At 44.8% G+C, this 16,495-nt stretch overlaps 1 protein-coding gene across 5 annotated transcripts in view; it reads left to right on the forward strand.

Annotated features, from left to right (window-relative positions):
• The window catches only part of arhgap24 (Rho GTPase activating protein 24), a 121,419-nt gene that overhangs the window by 87,607 nt on the left and 17,317 nt on the right, over window positions 1-16,495 (forward strand). For 2 of the 5 annotated variants that reach the window (XM_066645520.1, XM_066645524.1), the window contains exon 5: window positions 10,997-11,119. In XM_066645520.1, the coding sequence (XP_066501617.1) occupies window positions 10,997-11,119 (123 nt within the window). Of the gene's footprint in view, window positions 1-2,784; window positions 3,080-3,241; window positions 3,264-10,162; window positions 10,239-10,996; window positions 11,120-16,495 lie in introns of those variants that run through there. The other 3 variants (XM_066645521.1, XM_066645523.1, XM_066645522.1) reach the window with 3 other exon arrangements.

The following is a 16,495-nucleotide window of genomic DNA, read 5'->3' on the forward strand; positions in this document are numbered from 1 at the left end:
GGGTGAAAATAACAGAGATGTGAGTGACTACTGGCTTCACACACTGCTGTCACACAGTGGATCAGACACAGCAGAACTACTGGAGTATTTAGACTGACACAACTGTTCTGAGAACAGCCTTCCCACCAAAAATATCCAGCTTTCATCGACCTCATCTTCTAGTCCAAATCAACAGATGATGGGCTAAATCTAATACCATCTGAATAGGGCTTATCTGTCTACGAATGTATCCTCATATCTCTCTTTTTCTCTTTTTTCTCTCACTGTCTACAACTCTCTCACTTTCAGTCTCTCTGTCTTTCTTTCTTTCTTTCTTTTATTCTGTTTATATACCTCTCACATTTAATAGCGTTTTATTTGTCAGACTATCTAATGATGAAGGCGCAGGTGTGTGTGTGTGTGTGTGTGTTGTGACAGCAGCAGTAGGACCGTGGAGAATCTGTCCAGTCCCAGCTGTCTCCTCGCCGTTTGTGGCCACGTTGATGAAGCTTGTCTCTGGTTACCATGGAGATGTGTGTGTGTGTGTGGACAGTGTACAGCAGGTGACCGAGAGGCTGTTCTTTCTCAGCTCTGGTCAGTGAGACGACATTGAAGTGATTCACTGAGAGATTACTGAGCACAGCGGAGAAAATAATCCTCTCTATCACAGGACACAGAACTGACAAGCGTGACCAACTCTCTCTCTCTCTCTCTCTCTCTCTCTCTCTCTCTCTCTCTCTCTGTGTCTCTCTCTATCTATATATTTTCCTACTGTATCTTTCACTCTTATCCATGTGTTATCTGTCTCTTTCTTTCTTTCCCTCATATTTTCTTTTTCTTTTCTCTCCTGCACTCTGTCTCCCCCGTCCCCCCTCTCCTCTCCTGTAGGGTGTGTTTGAACATCTGTGTGGTGACAGTGGTGTATTTTTCTGAATGATTGTCCACTCGGGCGGATGAGCAGAGAGTCCCGCTCCTGAGAGGTTTACGGAGGAGGAGGACAGTGGGTGAGCTACAGTATCTGAGCAGATCTGAGAAGGATGTTGGGACTGGAGGGTGGGGGTAAGCATAAGGGGCAATTAGGGCAGTTCCAGCTGATGCTGACCATTTGAACTGCCCCCTGATGCTCTTTACACAGCCACATTCCCCTTTATCACCTAGGACTCTGAAATACACATATTCCTCCGGCGTCTGGTTTTTGATTGTGGTTCTAGTAAAACCCTCAGTTGTGGAGGTTCTCCAGGTTCTTCACACATTTTCTCGCACTCTAAAGAACATCTGCCCACTGAAATGTTCCACGGGGAACCAGAAATGGTATGTATCGGCCCTGCGTGGAATTACAATTCAGGTGTTTCCAATAAAATGGAGGGTGTTTCCGGTAAAGTGGCCAATGTGAGGACATACAATGTAGGCGTTTCCAATAAAGTGTCCTGGTGTTAGGGAAAAAAAGGAGGGTGTTTCCAATAAAGTGACCTAAGTGTGTAACTAGAATGTAGGTGTTTCTGATAAAGTGGCCAGTGTTTGGAAGCCCAAGGTGGGTGTGTCTTCACTGTCCAGTGGCCTTTTTTGATCAGTCCTGGCCAGGGGGAGGCGCTCTCGCTCTGGTTGCTGTGTTAATGCAGGTGTGAGAGGGTCCTACAGTGCCTGGAGTGCAGAGAGTATCCATCAGCCATTGGCTTTATTGTGATCTTGGTGGTGATCTTTGATTGTGATATTGGTGGCAATCTTGATAGTGATCTTGGTGGTGATTTTGATTGTGATATTGGTGGTGGTGGTTTTATAGTTATATTGCTGGTGATTTTGATAGTGATATTGGTGGTGATCATGATTGTGATCTTAGTGGTGGTGGTGATTTTGATAGTGATATTGGTGGTAATAATTGTGGTTATCTTAGTGGTGGTGATTTTTATGGTGATTTTGATAGTGATTTTGGTGGTGTTCATGATTGTGATCTTAGTGGTGGTGGTGATTTTGATAGTGATATTGGTGGTAATAATTGTGGTGATTTTGATAGTGATCTTGGTGGTGATCATGATTTTGATCTTGGTGGTGATTTTGATTGTGATCTTGGTGGTAATAATTGTGGTGATCTTGGTAGTGGTGATTTTTATAGTGATATTGCTGGTGATCTTGGTGGTATGGTGAAACACAAAAGAGCACACATGCCTCACTGACTCATCTTGCAGTGGTCCATTCCCTGAGTGCCCTGCTGACCACTCCCGTCTTCCTCAGGAAATCCTCTACAACTGCCCCATACTCCCTCTCTCTGTACCACTGTGTAGGCATTACAAATGCTGCCCATATGTTTTTACCCCTTCTATCTGTCCTTGTTTTGTTCCTCAGATTTAGCCTCTGTGTTTCTACCCCTCTGTTTTTACCAGTTTCTCTGTGTTTCTACCCCTCTGTTTCCCTGTGTTTCTACCCCTCTGTTTCCCTCTGCCCCCCCCCCCAAACACCAAACACCAAACACCAAACACCCTCTCTGTGGCTGATTCATTGTGGGCAGCTGTTGTCTGGATGTTTCTGGCTGTGTGTCAGTCCATGTGCATCCTGCCAGTTGTCTTAATGACTATGTAAAAAAAAAAAGATAAAAACATTCATCAACAATAATTAATATTTATGAACAATTATGAATAATAATTCAGTAACAGTTAATGAGTGAATGTAGCTCTCTGCTCTGTGGTGGACACTAGTGAGATGTGAACCACTGTGGTGGGCGTCTTGCCCCTATGTGACGTCACAGTCTTCCCTGAGAAAGAGGGGCGGGAACGGCGCGAATCTGAGACTCGCGGAGCTGCGCGCGAGGGCAAGTGTGAGCGAATGTTCCAGCTGATCGGACAGTCGTGAGTGCGCGCGCGCTCGTGCACTCCCCGGGTGTCCCCGGTGTTCTGCTCCTCCGCGAGCGCGGACCGGACCCTGGCGTTGACGTCATCGGATTTTAAACGGAGGGTTTGGACCGGATTTTAACGGTTTTCCAGGCGGCGTTTGGACGGATTTAGTCGGTTTTGGAACTGATTTGCGCTTTGACGGACGTTAAAGGTTTCCCAACGTTGTCAATTCGTTTTTCCCACATTTCCAGGACTTTTCCGCTGTGTTTAATCAGGTAATGTAGCCGTTCCTTCAGCCTCTCTGTCCTCTGTGTACACTCTGAGGAAGTTAACTGTGAGAGGTTACACCACCTTAAATACCACCTTAAAACCTCAGAACTGGGTTTAGACCGAGCTCCGCGAAGGCGCGAGACCACAACGTTAACATTTGTGCTGAACGAGCGCGTGCACTGTTTTGATGTAAAGCCCTGCGTGGAATGTGGTTTGGAATGTGTGTGTGTGTGTGTGTGTGTGAGAGAGAGAGAGAGAGAGAGAGTGTGTGTTTGTGTGAGAGAGTGTGTGTGTTTGTGTGAGTGTGTTTGTGAGAGAGTGAGTGTGTGTTTGTGTTTGTGTGAGAGAGTGAGAGTGAGTGTGTGTTTGTGTGAGAGTGTGTGAGTTTGTGTATGTATTTGTGTGAGAGTGAGTGTGTTTGTGTGAGAGAGTGAAAGAGATAGAGAGCGTTTGAGAAAATTGTGCGTGTGTGTGAGAGAGAGAGAGATTATTTGAGTGTGTGTGTGTTTAGCAGAGCACACTCGACCTGGGAATCATTCACAGATAATATTTACTTATCCACATAAATGGCTGGCTTTGTTTGTTTGTTTGTTTATTTGTTTGTTGTGCTCAGAGATAATGAATCTCCTGGTGTTTAGTAGATTTTTTTGTCTTTTCTTATAAAAAGTAAAAGCTGATGTTAGATCTGTATCCTCTGCTTATCGACCCAGATGTAGAGGCGGGTTTATGTAAATGAGCTCTGATCTGATTCGTGCAGCATTGTGATAGCAGAGACTGAAACACTCCTTAAAACTTCAGCATGAGTGGGCGGAGCTTAACTGAAGTCAGCTGAGTTTAAACATTCTTGGACATTTCTCGGCCTTCACACGGACTCGTGGTGTTCTGGTATCGGTCTTGACTCTGACTCTGTGTCCCGGCCAGGGTTTAGACTCTGTCCCTGTCCCAGTCTCTGTCGTGACTCAGACTCGACGTGTCCCAGTCTCAGTGTGTTCACACCAGACTTGTGTTTAGATGTGTGTTTACAAAGCAGAGCACACTCGGTGGGAATCAGTTTTGAGTTCAGTGTTTTCATAACAGTGGCTTTAATGGATATATCTACACAATAACATCTCTCTCACACTCTCTCACTCACTATCTTTCACACGCTCTCTCTCTCACGCTCTCACTCACTCACACTCGCTCACGCTCACTATCTTTCACACTCTTTCACACTCTTTCTCACTCACACTCGCTCATTCTCTCTCACTCTCTCTCATGCTCACTCACTCTCACACTCTTTCACAATCACTCTCTCACGCACATTCTCTCTCACACTCACTCTCTCTTACACTCTCACTCTTTCACTCACACGCTCTCTCTAATTTGCACTCTCTCTCACTCTCTCCCCCTCTCTCTCTCTCACAAACAAAATCTCACTCTCACTCTCTCCTTCACTCTCTCACTCGCACTTTCTCACTGTCACTCTCTTTCTCACTATCTTTCACACTCTCTCTCACTCACACTCTCACTCGCTCTCTCTCACACTCACTCTCTCTCTCTCTCACTTTCTCCCTCTCTCACACACAATCTTTCTCACACTCGCACTCTCTCTCACTCACACTTGCTCTCTCTCATACTCGCTCACTCTCTCACACACTCTTTCACTCTCTCTCATACTCTCTCTCACTCACACCCACTCTCTCTCTCTTGCACTCTCACTCTATCTTTCACTCACACACTTTCTCTCTCACTCTCTCTCTCACACTTGCTCACTCACATTCGCTCACTCACACTCTTTCACTCTCTCTCTCTCACACTTGCTCTCTCACTTTCTCCCTCTCTCTCTCTCACACTTGCTCTCTCACTCTCTCCCCCTCTCTCTCTCACAAACAAAATCTCACTCTCACTCTCTCCTTCACTCTCTCACTCGCACTTTCTCACTGTCACTCTCTTTCTCACTATCTTTCACACTCTCTCTCACTCACACTCTCACTCGCTCTCTCTCACACTCACTCTCTCTCTCTCTCTCACTTTCTCCCTCTCTCACTCACACTCTCTCTCACACACAATCTTTCTCACACTCGCACTCTCTCTCACTCACACTTGCTCTCTCTCATACTCGCTCACTCTCTCACACACTCTTTCACTCTCTCTCATACTCTCTCTCACTCACACCCACTCTCTCTCTCTTGCACTCTCACTCTATCTTTCACTCACACACTTTCTCTCTCACTCTCTCTCTCACACTTGCTCACTCACATTCGCTCACTCACACTCTTTCACTCTCTCTCTCACACTTGCTCTCTCACTTTCTCCCTCTCTCTCTCTCACACTTGCTCTCTCACTTTCTCCCTCTCTCTCTCTCACACTCGCTCTCGTTCTCATACTCACACTCTCTCACACTTGCTCTCTCACTTTCTCCCTCTCTCTCTCTCTCACACACGCTCTCTTTCTCACACTCTCTCTCTCTCACACTTACTCACTCACGGTCCAGCGCTGTGATTGGAAAGACTCAGACGAGGGGGCGGGGCCATTCTAAAGTCTCTGCACTTGACATCAGAAGCCGAGCAGAATCAGACCGGCTCGTTTTAACCTGTATTTTTGACTCACGCAGTGCACAAGAAACTGACTGGGGTCTTGTTTCACAGTATGTGGGTTGGTGGGTTGGTACATTATTAAATGTTTTTCATAACTTGCATTTTTTAATAGAGAATGTAGATGATACTGGATTCTGTTTGTGTTCATTCAGAAGCGACTGTATCTTTTAAGGTGGAGCGGTGATTGTGAGTAAGAAGCGACTGTATCTTTTAAGGTGGAGCGGTGTGTGTGAGTAAGAAGCGACTGTATCTTTTAAGGTGGAGCGGTGTGTGTGAGTAAGAAGCGACTGTATCTTTTAAGGTGGAGCGGTGTGTGTGAGTAAGAAGCGACTGTATCTTTTAAGGTGGAGCGGTGTGTGTGAGTAAGAAGCGACTGTATCTTTTAAGGTGGAGCGGTGTGTGTGAGTAAGAAGCGACTGTATCTTGTTGGTGTCTGAAGTGTAAATTGTCTGTAAGTGTTTATTCACTGTTTGAATTCTCACAGAAACTCATGTGTAACTCGAGCTGTTTAGTTTTGTAGCACTTTCCCTCTGCGTTTACTTTCATGCAGTTAGCGTTCTCCTGAATTTAGAGTCGGTTCCACCTTAAGTAATGTAACTGTAACAGCAGAAATAAGTCAGTGTTACCCCCCTATGGAGCAGGAAAAGAGCAACATCCTCATCTCGGTTGGTGCTTTTCAGCGTTTGGACTCTCCACTGTCTAAAAACCTCCAGATGGCGTTTCTCTGCCGTGAGCAGAGAGAGAGAAAGAGAAAGCACAAGTTCTGACAGAGACATTTAGTTTGTTTTTCCATTTAGAGGCAGGGATGTGTACAATCTGAATTTTAGAACAATAATATTGTTCTCCACAGTTGCTCCAGAGTGTCCCACTTTGTCATGTTTTTCTGTACGCTCTCAGAAGAATGGTCACTGTGGTGATACACTCAACACTTCAGTTAGGGAACAGTCATTCGCCCCGTTTCATCTCCAGGACTTTTATTGTGTTCTTTTATTCTCCACAGTTGTATAATGAAAGATTACAGAGATCCCCCTCTCCTTCTGGAGAAGAGAATGTAATGAACCTTTAGAGAACACAACTGGACTCTAACACCACTGCTGTACCTTTAAAGATACACTCCACTGTTTGTAGCTTTAGAGACGGTAATGAACCTGTACCGTACCTTTAATTCTCAGAGAGTAGAGATGTTCCCCTCTGCAATGAGGGAACCAGACCCTTTTGGACACATGGTGTGTGTTCTGTGTTTGTGTCGGTTCTGTGTTGGAACATTAACCTTTACCGTGCTGCTGTCTGGTTACTGTGCTGCTAAGGTTAAAGGTCTCTCTCTCTCTCTCTCTCTCTCTCTCTCTCTCTCTAAGTGAAAGGGGGATGTGGGGGAGTGGCTGCAGTCAGAATAAAGTCTAGACGTCTGCTCCTCTTTTGTTCAGCAGTGTTTTTAAAGTGAGGAGCCTCTCTCAGCGACGACTGATCATTAAAACTCACAGTGAAACTGTGGATATCACACAGATGTTCAACCCACACAGAGACAAAGGTGAAGAGAAAACGCAAAATGATCGTGTGTGTGTGTGTGGTCTAGATTTAAAAAAGGACAGAAATCTGTTCACACACACACACTCTTCAGGCACCTAACTTCAGTCAATCATTCAAATTTAAGGTGGAGCCGTGTTAAGGTGGTAAGGTCAGTGTTAGTGTCAAGGGTAAGTTTAGTGGTAATTAAGGTAACAGTCAGGACAAGTCTTCATTGTGTGTGTGTGAGAGAGAGAGTGAGAGGGAGTGAGTGTGTTTGTGAGTGTGTGTGTGAGAGAGAGAGAGAGAGGGAGTGAGTCTGTTTGTGAGAGTGTGTGAGAGAGAGAGAGAGAGAGAGAAAGAGGGAGTGAGTCTGTTTGTGAGAGTGAGTCTGAATACTCCAGTGTAGGTTTGTTTGTGTTTAGTGTCCTGTTTGTTTTCTGAAATGTCAAATTAACATTAGACTCCTGCTCTTTCTACTGCATTATTTCCTCTCGCTCTCTCTCTCTCTCTCTCTCTCTCTCTCTCTCTCTCTGCCTCTCTCTCTCTGCCTCTCCCTCTCTCTCTCTCTCTGCCTCTCTCTCTCTCTCTCTCTCTCTCTGCCTCTCCCTCTCTCTCTCTCTGCCTCTCTCTCTCTGCCTCTCCCTCTCTCTCTCTCTCTCTCTCTCTCTCTGCCTCTCCCTCTCTCTCTCTGCCTCTCCCTCTCTCTCTCTCTCTCTCTCTGTCTCTCTCTCTCTCTCTGCCTCTGCCTCTCTCTCTCTCTCTCTGCCTCTCCCTCTCTCTCTGTCTCTGCCTCTCCCTCTCTCTCTCTCTCTGCCTCTCCCTCTCTCTCTCTCTCTCTCTCTGCCTCTCTCTCTCTCTCTGCCTCTCTCTCTCTGCCTCTCCCTCTCTCTCTCTCTCTCTCTCTCTGCCTCTCCCTCTCTCTCTCTCTCTCTCCTCTGCCTCTCTCTCTCTCTCTCTCTCTCTCTCTCTCTCTGCCTCTCTCTCTCTCTGCCTCTCTCTCTCTCTCCCTCTCTCTCTCTCTCTCTGCCTCTCCCTCTCTCTCTCTCTCTCTCTCTCTGTCTCTGTCTCTCTCTCTCTCTCTGCATATCACCCTCTCTCTCTCTGTCTCTGTCTCTCTGCTCTTTCTCCCGGGTGGAGGTGTCTGTAACTGAGGGGAGGGTTTTAATGTGACATTTAATCATTTGTATTTCTCAGAATCAGTGATGTATATTTTTGACCAGTAACGGTGATGATTAGAGGAGTATTCAGAGGATATTGCTGGGCAGCGCAGGTGTGTGAGGGTGAGTGTGAGTGTGTGAAACTGTCCACAGGTTGTGAGTGAGGGTGTGTGAGAGTCCTGGGGCACTTGAGAGCAATAGTTTCTCAGTGAGGAGCTTAAATCCTCCTCCACATCCACCCTCACCTGTACCCCCCCCCCCACCCCCAAACACACACACACACACACACACACACACACACACACACACACACCCCAAGATCGATCAGAGCAGACCACGGAGTCAGAGAAAGCCAGCGCTGAATGAATTCATTAATAATTCAGACTTTCAGCCCAATCTTCTCCCCATTAACCCTCACACCACCATCTGTCCTCCCTCGGTCAGTTCAGTGGCCTCTGCCTTAAAGAACTGTAGTGAGAGTGTAATCTTTTCCTGAGAGACTCATCTGAACTCTAATCAATATCTTAATATTAATATCTTAAATGATATTGTGAGAATGTTATTAGATTATTCAGAGAAATGTTATATATCTTTGAGACACCATTTTGCTTTTTCCGATCAATAATTTCAATTGGACAGGGTATGAAAGCGCTCTTGTTTGATGCATGTTCACATTAATGTGGGGCTTTTCAGCGATGTGTGGGGCTACATCTGGAGCCCACCAACCCACACACCATGAAACAAGACCCCAGTCAGTTTTCTGTGCGCTGCCTGAGTCAGAAACACGGGATAAAACGAGTCGTTCTGATTCTGCTCCGCTTCTGACCTCAAGTGCAGAGACTTTAGAATGGCCCCGCCCCCTCGTCTGAGTCTGTCCAATCACAGCGCTGGACCCGCGTTTATGTGAGAGCACAAAGACGAGGTTAAACTCAGCAAAACAGACACAACGAGCGCGGAGAAATAAGAGCACTGAGTAAAAACGGAGAAGAAAGAGAACAGAGTGAAAACGGCTAAAAACCAGAGCTTCTGCTCCTCGCTCCTCACTGCTGTGCGCTCGGGGTCGGGGTGAACAGCGAGCGGCTCATTATCATTTAAAGGAACAGGTGCTGAAAGCGGGCGTTCTGAACAGGGGCTGTTTACACAGGGGGAGAACACTGCTGTGGGGTTTGGACCAAAGCAGGTCACAGACGTTTCATTAAGAAACAGAACTGAGTTCCACTGTGGAGACGAGGGGAGAATATGTCTTCTTTAAGATGACGTGATTTCAGAAGAGCGGAGATTCATCTCTTAATTCTCACCTGTAGCCGCAGTGACGCAGTAGAGGAGCCTAGATTTAATAACAGGGTAGGTACTGTTCATCAGGGGGCAGGGCTAAAGTCATTGGACCCTCCCAGTCTGTATCTCGCTCCTTTGGCTCTGAGAGAACATAAATAACCTCAGGATCCAGGAGTAATAAGAGGTTCCCAGCACAGTAAAGCCATTATTACCATCCACCTGTAATTAAAGAGGCCTAATTGGCTGCAGGCAAGATGCTCCACCCCCTCACTGATGTGGATGGTGTACCTCCGCTTGTTATTGGTCCTTTATTCTCTTTAATGGGTGTCCAGTTGTTTCTGGTCTGTATCAGGGAGCAGATGTTTCCTCCTCACTAATGGCTTTGAAAAGAAAGGTAAAATGGAAATAAGCTCCATGTCCTCCACCATTTCTGTGAGGATTTGATGGCATTCAGCCTCATACTCATCAGTGAGGGACAGGTGTTGGTGATTATTTGGATCATAAAACACACTCCAGCTCATTCTGAAGGTATTAGATAGTGCTTTATCACTCCAGAGAATGCAGTTCCACTGTTCCCCCGGGGACGGTTCGGTTGAGCCTTGGTTTCTCTCAGTGATTATGTTCAGTGTTGGTTTTTATCAGAGTTTCAGGTGAGTCTTGGTTTCTGTCAGTGGTTCTGTTGAGTCTTGGTTTCTCTGTGTTCTTGTTGAGTCTTGGTTTATTGATTCTGTTGATGTTTGGTTTCTCTCAGTGTTCCTGTCGAGTCTTGGTTTCTCTCAGTGTTCCTGTCGAGTCTTGGGTTCTCTCAGTGTTCCTGTCGAGTCTTGGGTTCTCTCAGTGTTCCTGTCGAGTCTTGGGTTCTCTCAGTGTTCCTGTCGAGTCTTGGGTTCTCTCAGTGTTCCTGTCGAGTCTTGGGTTCTCTCAGTGTTCCTGTCGAGTCTTGGGTTCTCTCAGTGTTCCTGTCGAGTCTTGGGTTCTCTCAGTGCTTCTGTCGAGTCTTGGGTTCTCTCAGTGCTTCTGTCGAGTCTTGGGTTCTCTCAGTGTTCCTGTCGAGTCTTGGGTTCTCTCAGTGTTCCTGTCGAGTCTTGGGTTCTCTCAGTGTTCCTGTCGAGTCTTGGGTTCTCTCAGTGTTCCTGTCGAGTCTTGGGTTCTCTCAGTGTTCCTGTCGAGTCTTGGGTTCTCTCAGTGTTCCTGTCGAGTCTTGGGTTCTCTCAGTGTTCCTGTCGAGTCTTGGGTTCTCTCTGTGTTCCTGTCGAGTCTTGGGTTCTTGAATATGTTGAATTTTGTTGTTGTTCACTAAGGGGAATAACAGTTGGATTTCTGTAAAGATTTGATAGAGCTGATGAACTGAGTTCTCCAGGCTAATAATCCAGTGTTAACAGGTGTCATTCTCTTTTTTTTTCCCCAGGGGGCGACAGGGAGCGGATGACCGCTAATCATGAGACGTATCTCCTCATGGCCAGTACACAGAACGACATGGAGGACTGGGTGAAGTCCATCCGCAGGGTCATCTGGGCTCCGTTTGGAGGAGGTCAGTCACGTTTCTGCAGGTCTAAAATCTTCTGGACACCGTGTGTCCTCTAAAGCTGAAAGTGTTTGCTGTGAGGATTTGATGGCATTCAGCTTCATGATGGTGAATGATTAGTTCTGGATCACAAACGCTACTCCACCTCATCCCAAAGGGACTGGAGCTCCACCTCTCACACAGTTCCACTGCGGTGTGTTCTGCGTTTCTGTCTCGTTTCTCTCTGAGGGAACGGTGTTCCTGCGGTGGATAATCACTTTGTTTCTCACGCTGTGAAAGTGAGTGAGGTTTGATTGAAGCAGATTTGTCAAATCATCACAGCTCTGTGTTAAATATCATAACTTTAACACACTGCTGCACTTTTACAACTGAACAGTTTTCTTTAGAAGTCGACCCCTCGGCTGCTGTGAGGATGTTACAGCTTCTGGGCTGCTCTCACTGTGAGCGATTTTATTCACAAAGGTGTTAAAGTCACTGGCTGGTGATTTGAGTCCTGTGCTCTGTCGCTCGAACAAGACACATTCTCTTAGTTAACGTCACTTACAGCAAGTGAAACACCTCAGAAACAGGATCTCAGACAGGGTTAGGGTCAGGATAAATATTAATTCAAATATCAAATATTTCCCTGATTTATGTGTTTATATATATTTTACTTTCATTTTAAGTTATGATTTTAACTGTATTTTTACCGTAGTTACCCTTTTTTGGTTTCTTTATTTTAATTTTGAAACATTTTTACCACAGTTTATTCTTATTTTTTTTATCATTTTTGTCTCAGGGAAATTCTGTAAAGCACTTGGAGTTGCATTTATGTAATGACAAGCACTATACCAATAATAATCATTATTATTATTATTATTATTCAGTTTAATAAGAATTGGTGTAAAGTTAGGGATAGAAACACTCAAAAATGAAAAAAGGAAATGTAATCAGTCTGTCTCTGAACCTGTTTTTATATATTAGTGAGGACCTGAGGTCCTCACAAGCATAGGACTTAAAAACTGGTGCTTTTAATGTGAAAAGAGTGAAATGCTTGACGTTTGTTTACCTGAGTTAAGCTTAGTGTTAGGTGATATGTACAGTAATCATTTCTGTGGAAGTATACACAAGTGTAGCAAATCCTGTGTGTGTGTGTGTGTGTATTTTAAAATTGCCTACCCCTGGCCACCTGGTCAGCCTCTAGGTGAAAGGTTACAGAACCAGAGGTGTATAAGGTTCTAGAGTCGGGTTTCCACTGTGTTGAGGGGCAGCCCACCTGCCTAGCCTTTTATTGGCCTTTGACCTCTCAGTCTCAGCCACAGACTTTTAGTAAATCCACCTGCTGGAGTGGGATTAGTCCTCACCGCAGAACTCCTGCTGACAGACCGTATCTTAAATCTCATCCACTGCTTTACTTCTCATAAGGAGCTTGCTGTAAGTTTATTCAACACATTTAACCTAAAACCAACTGTTTTATATTAGTTTGCACAGTGAGAAATATTTGCTATATTCACTAGATTTAAGGTGTTTCTTTGTGCAAACTCGCAACAAAAGTGAAAATAACAAGCACCCCAGCCCAGGAGGAGGTGAGAATGTGGTATAATTTGATGTCAGAAGCACGGAGAAGGACATTACGAGTGAAATACTGAGTTGTAAAGAAGAAAACTGCACAGAAACTAGCCCTAAAGGTGTATATGAAGAATGAGAAAACAGAGAGAAGGTAATATCCGTGGACCCTGGTGGACAGTAACAGGTCCATGCTGAGTAACACTGAACATCACCTCCACTCCGCACACAGCACACAGCTCAGACTGGGGTGTGGGAGGTAGAATGTTCTGAATCATTTCTAGAATAAAGTCTGAACATTTTGGGGAACATTGTTTGGATTATGAGATGTATCTGAGTATTTAGAGAGACATTAGACTAGGGCTGCAACTAATGATTATTTTGACAATTGATTAATCTGTTGATTATTTTTGATTTTGATTAATCGATTATTAATCGGATAAAAAGGAAGACAAGCCAAATTTGGTTTCCTGTCTGTTACGAGCATATTCCGGACACCATCAGTGAGAACAGCTGCTTCTTCAAAACATAGTCAGCAATGCTGGCTCTTATGCTGTTTTTATCTGAGGTGAGAGAGAAAGTGTAGATATGAACATACACCTTTTTTAAGTTAATAACTACTGATTTAAAGTGCAGGCAACAATGCAGGCAAATTGAAATTTCATAAATGGATATTGGGTGAAGCTGCCATATTTAAATATACCACTGCTTTAAATATATTATTTAAAAAATGTTTGGATTTTTTTTTCTCTGAATGTAACTGCCGCCACATTTAAGGTGGAACGGAAAACTCGCTAAATACAAGAGTGATATAGATTTACTAAAAATGAGACATCTTGTTTAACTGCTCTAGCGGGCTCTAGTGACACTGAGTGAGAAAAAAATAGAACTTGTCACTAACGTTAGCTCGACTAAAACTACGGCCTGTTTTGGAACTGCTGACACATTTAAGGTGGAAGAGAAAACTCGGGGGGAAGCTAAGGCTTGTTCACTAAACGCGAGTGTAATATCAATGTACTAAGAAAAACAAATGTAGTTTAACTCCTCTAGCAGGCTCTAGAAAACATTGAGTGAGAGAAAAGGTAGAATGAACTTACTATAACTTCATCTCTTTCACACATAGCTCCAACAGGCTTCCTGTTCAGGTGCTCGTGCCGTGATGTTGTGCTGCTGTGCCATGCGAGATCAGATGTGCACATGTTGCACCTAACGCTGTTCCTTGAAGGCGGTACTGTAAAGTGTTCCTATACTTTTGATGACTTGGGTCGTACGTTTTTCTCTCTGCTTGTGCTAACATTATCCTCTGCTGTGACCGCCATTTTTCAAACCCTTCTTAAAGAGTTCGTCACGTGTAGCAAAAAAAACGTCACCAAATACTCAACAGTCCTCATTTTCAGTCCACAGCAGTGTGCCCCATTATAAATGCAGTACATTATACTGACTTTAATCTCAGAATTATTCTGACTTTTCATTCATTATCTGTAACCTTTATCCAGTTCAGGGCAGTGGTGGGTCCAGAGACTATCACTGGGCACAAGGCAAGAACACACCCTGGAGGGGGTGCCAGTCCTTCACAGAACGACATGCACTCACACATTCACTCCTCAGACAGTCACCCGGAGGAAACCCACGCAGACACAGGGAGAACACACCACTCTCCTCATAGACAGTCACCCGGAGGAACCCCTTGCAGACACAGGGAGAACACACCACACTCCTCACAGACAGTCACCCGGAGGAAACCCACGCATACACAGAGAGAACACACCACACTCCTCACAGACAGTCACCCGGAGGAAACCCACGCAGACACAGGGAGAACACACCACACTCCTCACAGACAGTCACCCGGAGCGAGACTTGGACCCACAACCTCCTGCAGCTGTGACAGAGACACTACCTGCTGCTCCACACTCCCATTGTTCTGACTTAGATCTCTACATTTGAGAGTTCAAAATTTATTCTTAAAATCTTTTTTTTTTTCTCTCAATGTAGTGCTCCTTAACCTCTGTTGCACAGTCCAGTGTCTGCACGGCGTCAGTCCTAAACAGTACCCCACACACACAAACACACACACACACTCTACGTCTCTCATTCTCAGCTCACAGTAATGGGTTTCACTCATTCTTCTTTACTCTGCACCAAGACTGCAGAGGCGCTAAGCTAACACACTTGTTTTTCTCTGTGTCTCAGTAATGGTTCGGAACGGTGAACGGTTGTTTTACTTGTTCAGATTTCACTTTTGTACAGTCTCCATGAATAATCTACCAGAATCACACACGTGGAGCAAGACCCCCAGCCTCTAGAACATCTCTTCACACTTAAACAGTCACATAGTTAATGAAAGTCTTTGTTTTTGACTTTATTATTCAAAGCTGTCTTTGATCAAAATGAAGATGAGATGTAATCCACAAGTGTGTATCACACTTCAGCTTCACTGATTTTCACTTGTCTTTGTCCCAGAGGTTTCTAATAGAGTATTGACTCTAACTCAGTGCAGTCGATACCTGCAAACAGTGCTAATGCTAATGCTAATGCAGTCAGTGCACACATTTAACGCTAATGAGATGCACATTCCTCAGAAACATTCTGCAATTTTAGCTGTGAGTAAACACTGGCTCTTCTCCATGCTGTGAAATAGACATTACACTGACACCTAGTGGTGTAGTAATATAATGTAATGTGCAGTTGTTTGTCATTATACAATGTACACTGAAATATGCCTTCCGCATTTAACCCATCTGTGGCAGTGAACACACACTCACACTAGTGCACTAGGGGCTGTGAACACACACCCAGACCGGGGAGTGTTTGGGGGTTCAGTGCTGTGCTCAAGGGCCCCTCAGCCGTGGATGTTCCCATCCAAGGCTGCCCCCAAACCTCTGGCGTGTACCAAAGGTTCAGTATTAAACCCAGTTTTAAACATAGACTCTACAAAGAAATGTATGAGGTTTGCTAATTTAACTTTAAAGCATTTTTAGGTAACTGTGATTTTAATTAACAATATTCTCCTGCTCTTGTTATTTTATGGTAATATTTGTGTATTATTAAAAATGCCAAACACTTTAAAACTTCTTTGTAGACCTAATAATCCTTGAGAGTGTAAAAATAATAAATAATGCAGTTAATGCAATGTTTGGGAAGTGTGGTGGCGGCCTCTCTGGTGAAAATGTGTCATTGCTGGAAACGTGCGGAAAGAACATATTGTACCGTGTGTGGTGCCGAGTTCAGTTTCCCGGGGCGGATTTTTCTGATGATTGTGAGTGTGTGCCCCCCCCCCACCACCACACACACACACACACACACCTCCACTCGGACCACCTTTTCTGAACCTGGACATGTGACTGTTCCAGGCTTTACCCTGTGACTCGCAGCAGCAGAAGGGCACTGTATTTTAACTGAGTTTATCTCCTCTTTACTCAGTAACGCCTTTTTTCAGTTTAAACTCAAATCCTTGTTTTTCCCACAAGGGAAGATCCCTTTAAGTGAGTTTCCTCTTTAGAAAAGCTTCAGGATGTTCCTCTGCCAAACCAACTGCTTTTACTGTAATTCAGGGAATTAATTTCAGGATTAAATCTTTATTAGAAGTGTGTTTTATCCAAGAGCGCAGTTCAGACCCAGTTTTCCTCTCCGCCGTGTTGTGTAACGAGGGCTTTAGGAGCCACAGACCGGATCACATTAATCCACTGGTGTCTCTCACAGACTCATAAAGCAGAATGAGCTGGTGTTTTTGACGATGATGATCCCAGACAACTGTTCTCTTATTTTCCACTGCATTAATCAGGAGTGTGTTCCCTCTCTGCTGCAGTAACAGCTTCTACTCGTCTGAGAAGACTT

Source organism: Hoplias malabaricus, chromosome 15 (genome assembly GCF_029633855.1).
Source record: "Hoplias malabaricus isolate fHopMal1 chromosome 15, fHopMal1.hap1, whole genome shotgun sequence".
NCBI classification, from domain to species: domain Eukaryota; kingdom Metazoa; phylum Chordata; class Actinopteri; order Characiformes; family Erythrinidae; genus Hoplias; species Hoplias malabaricus.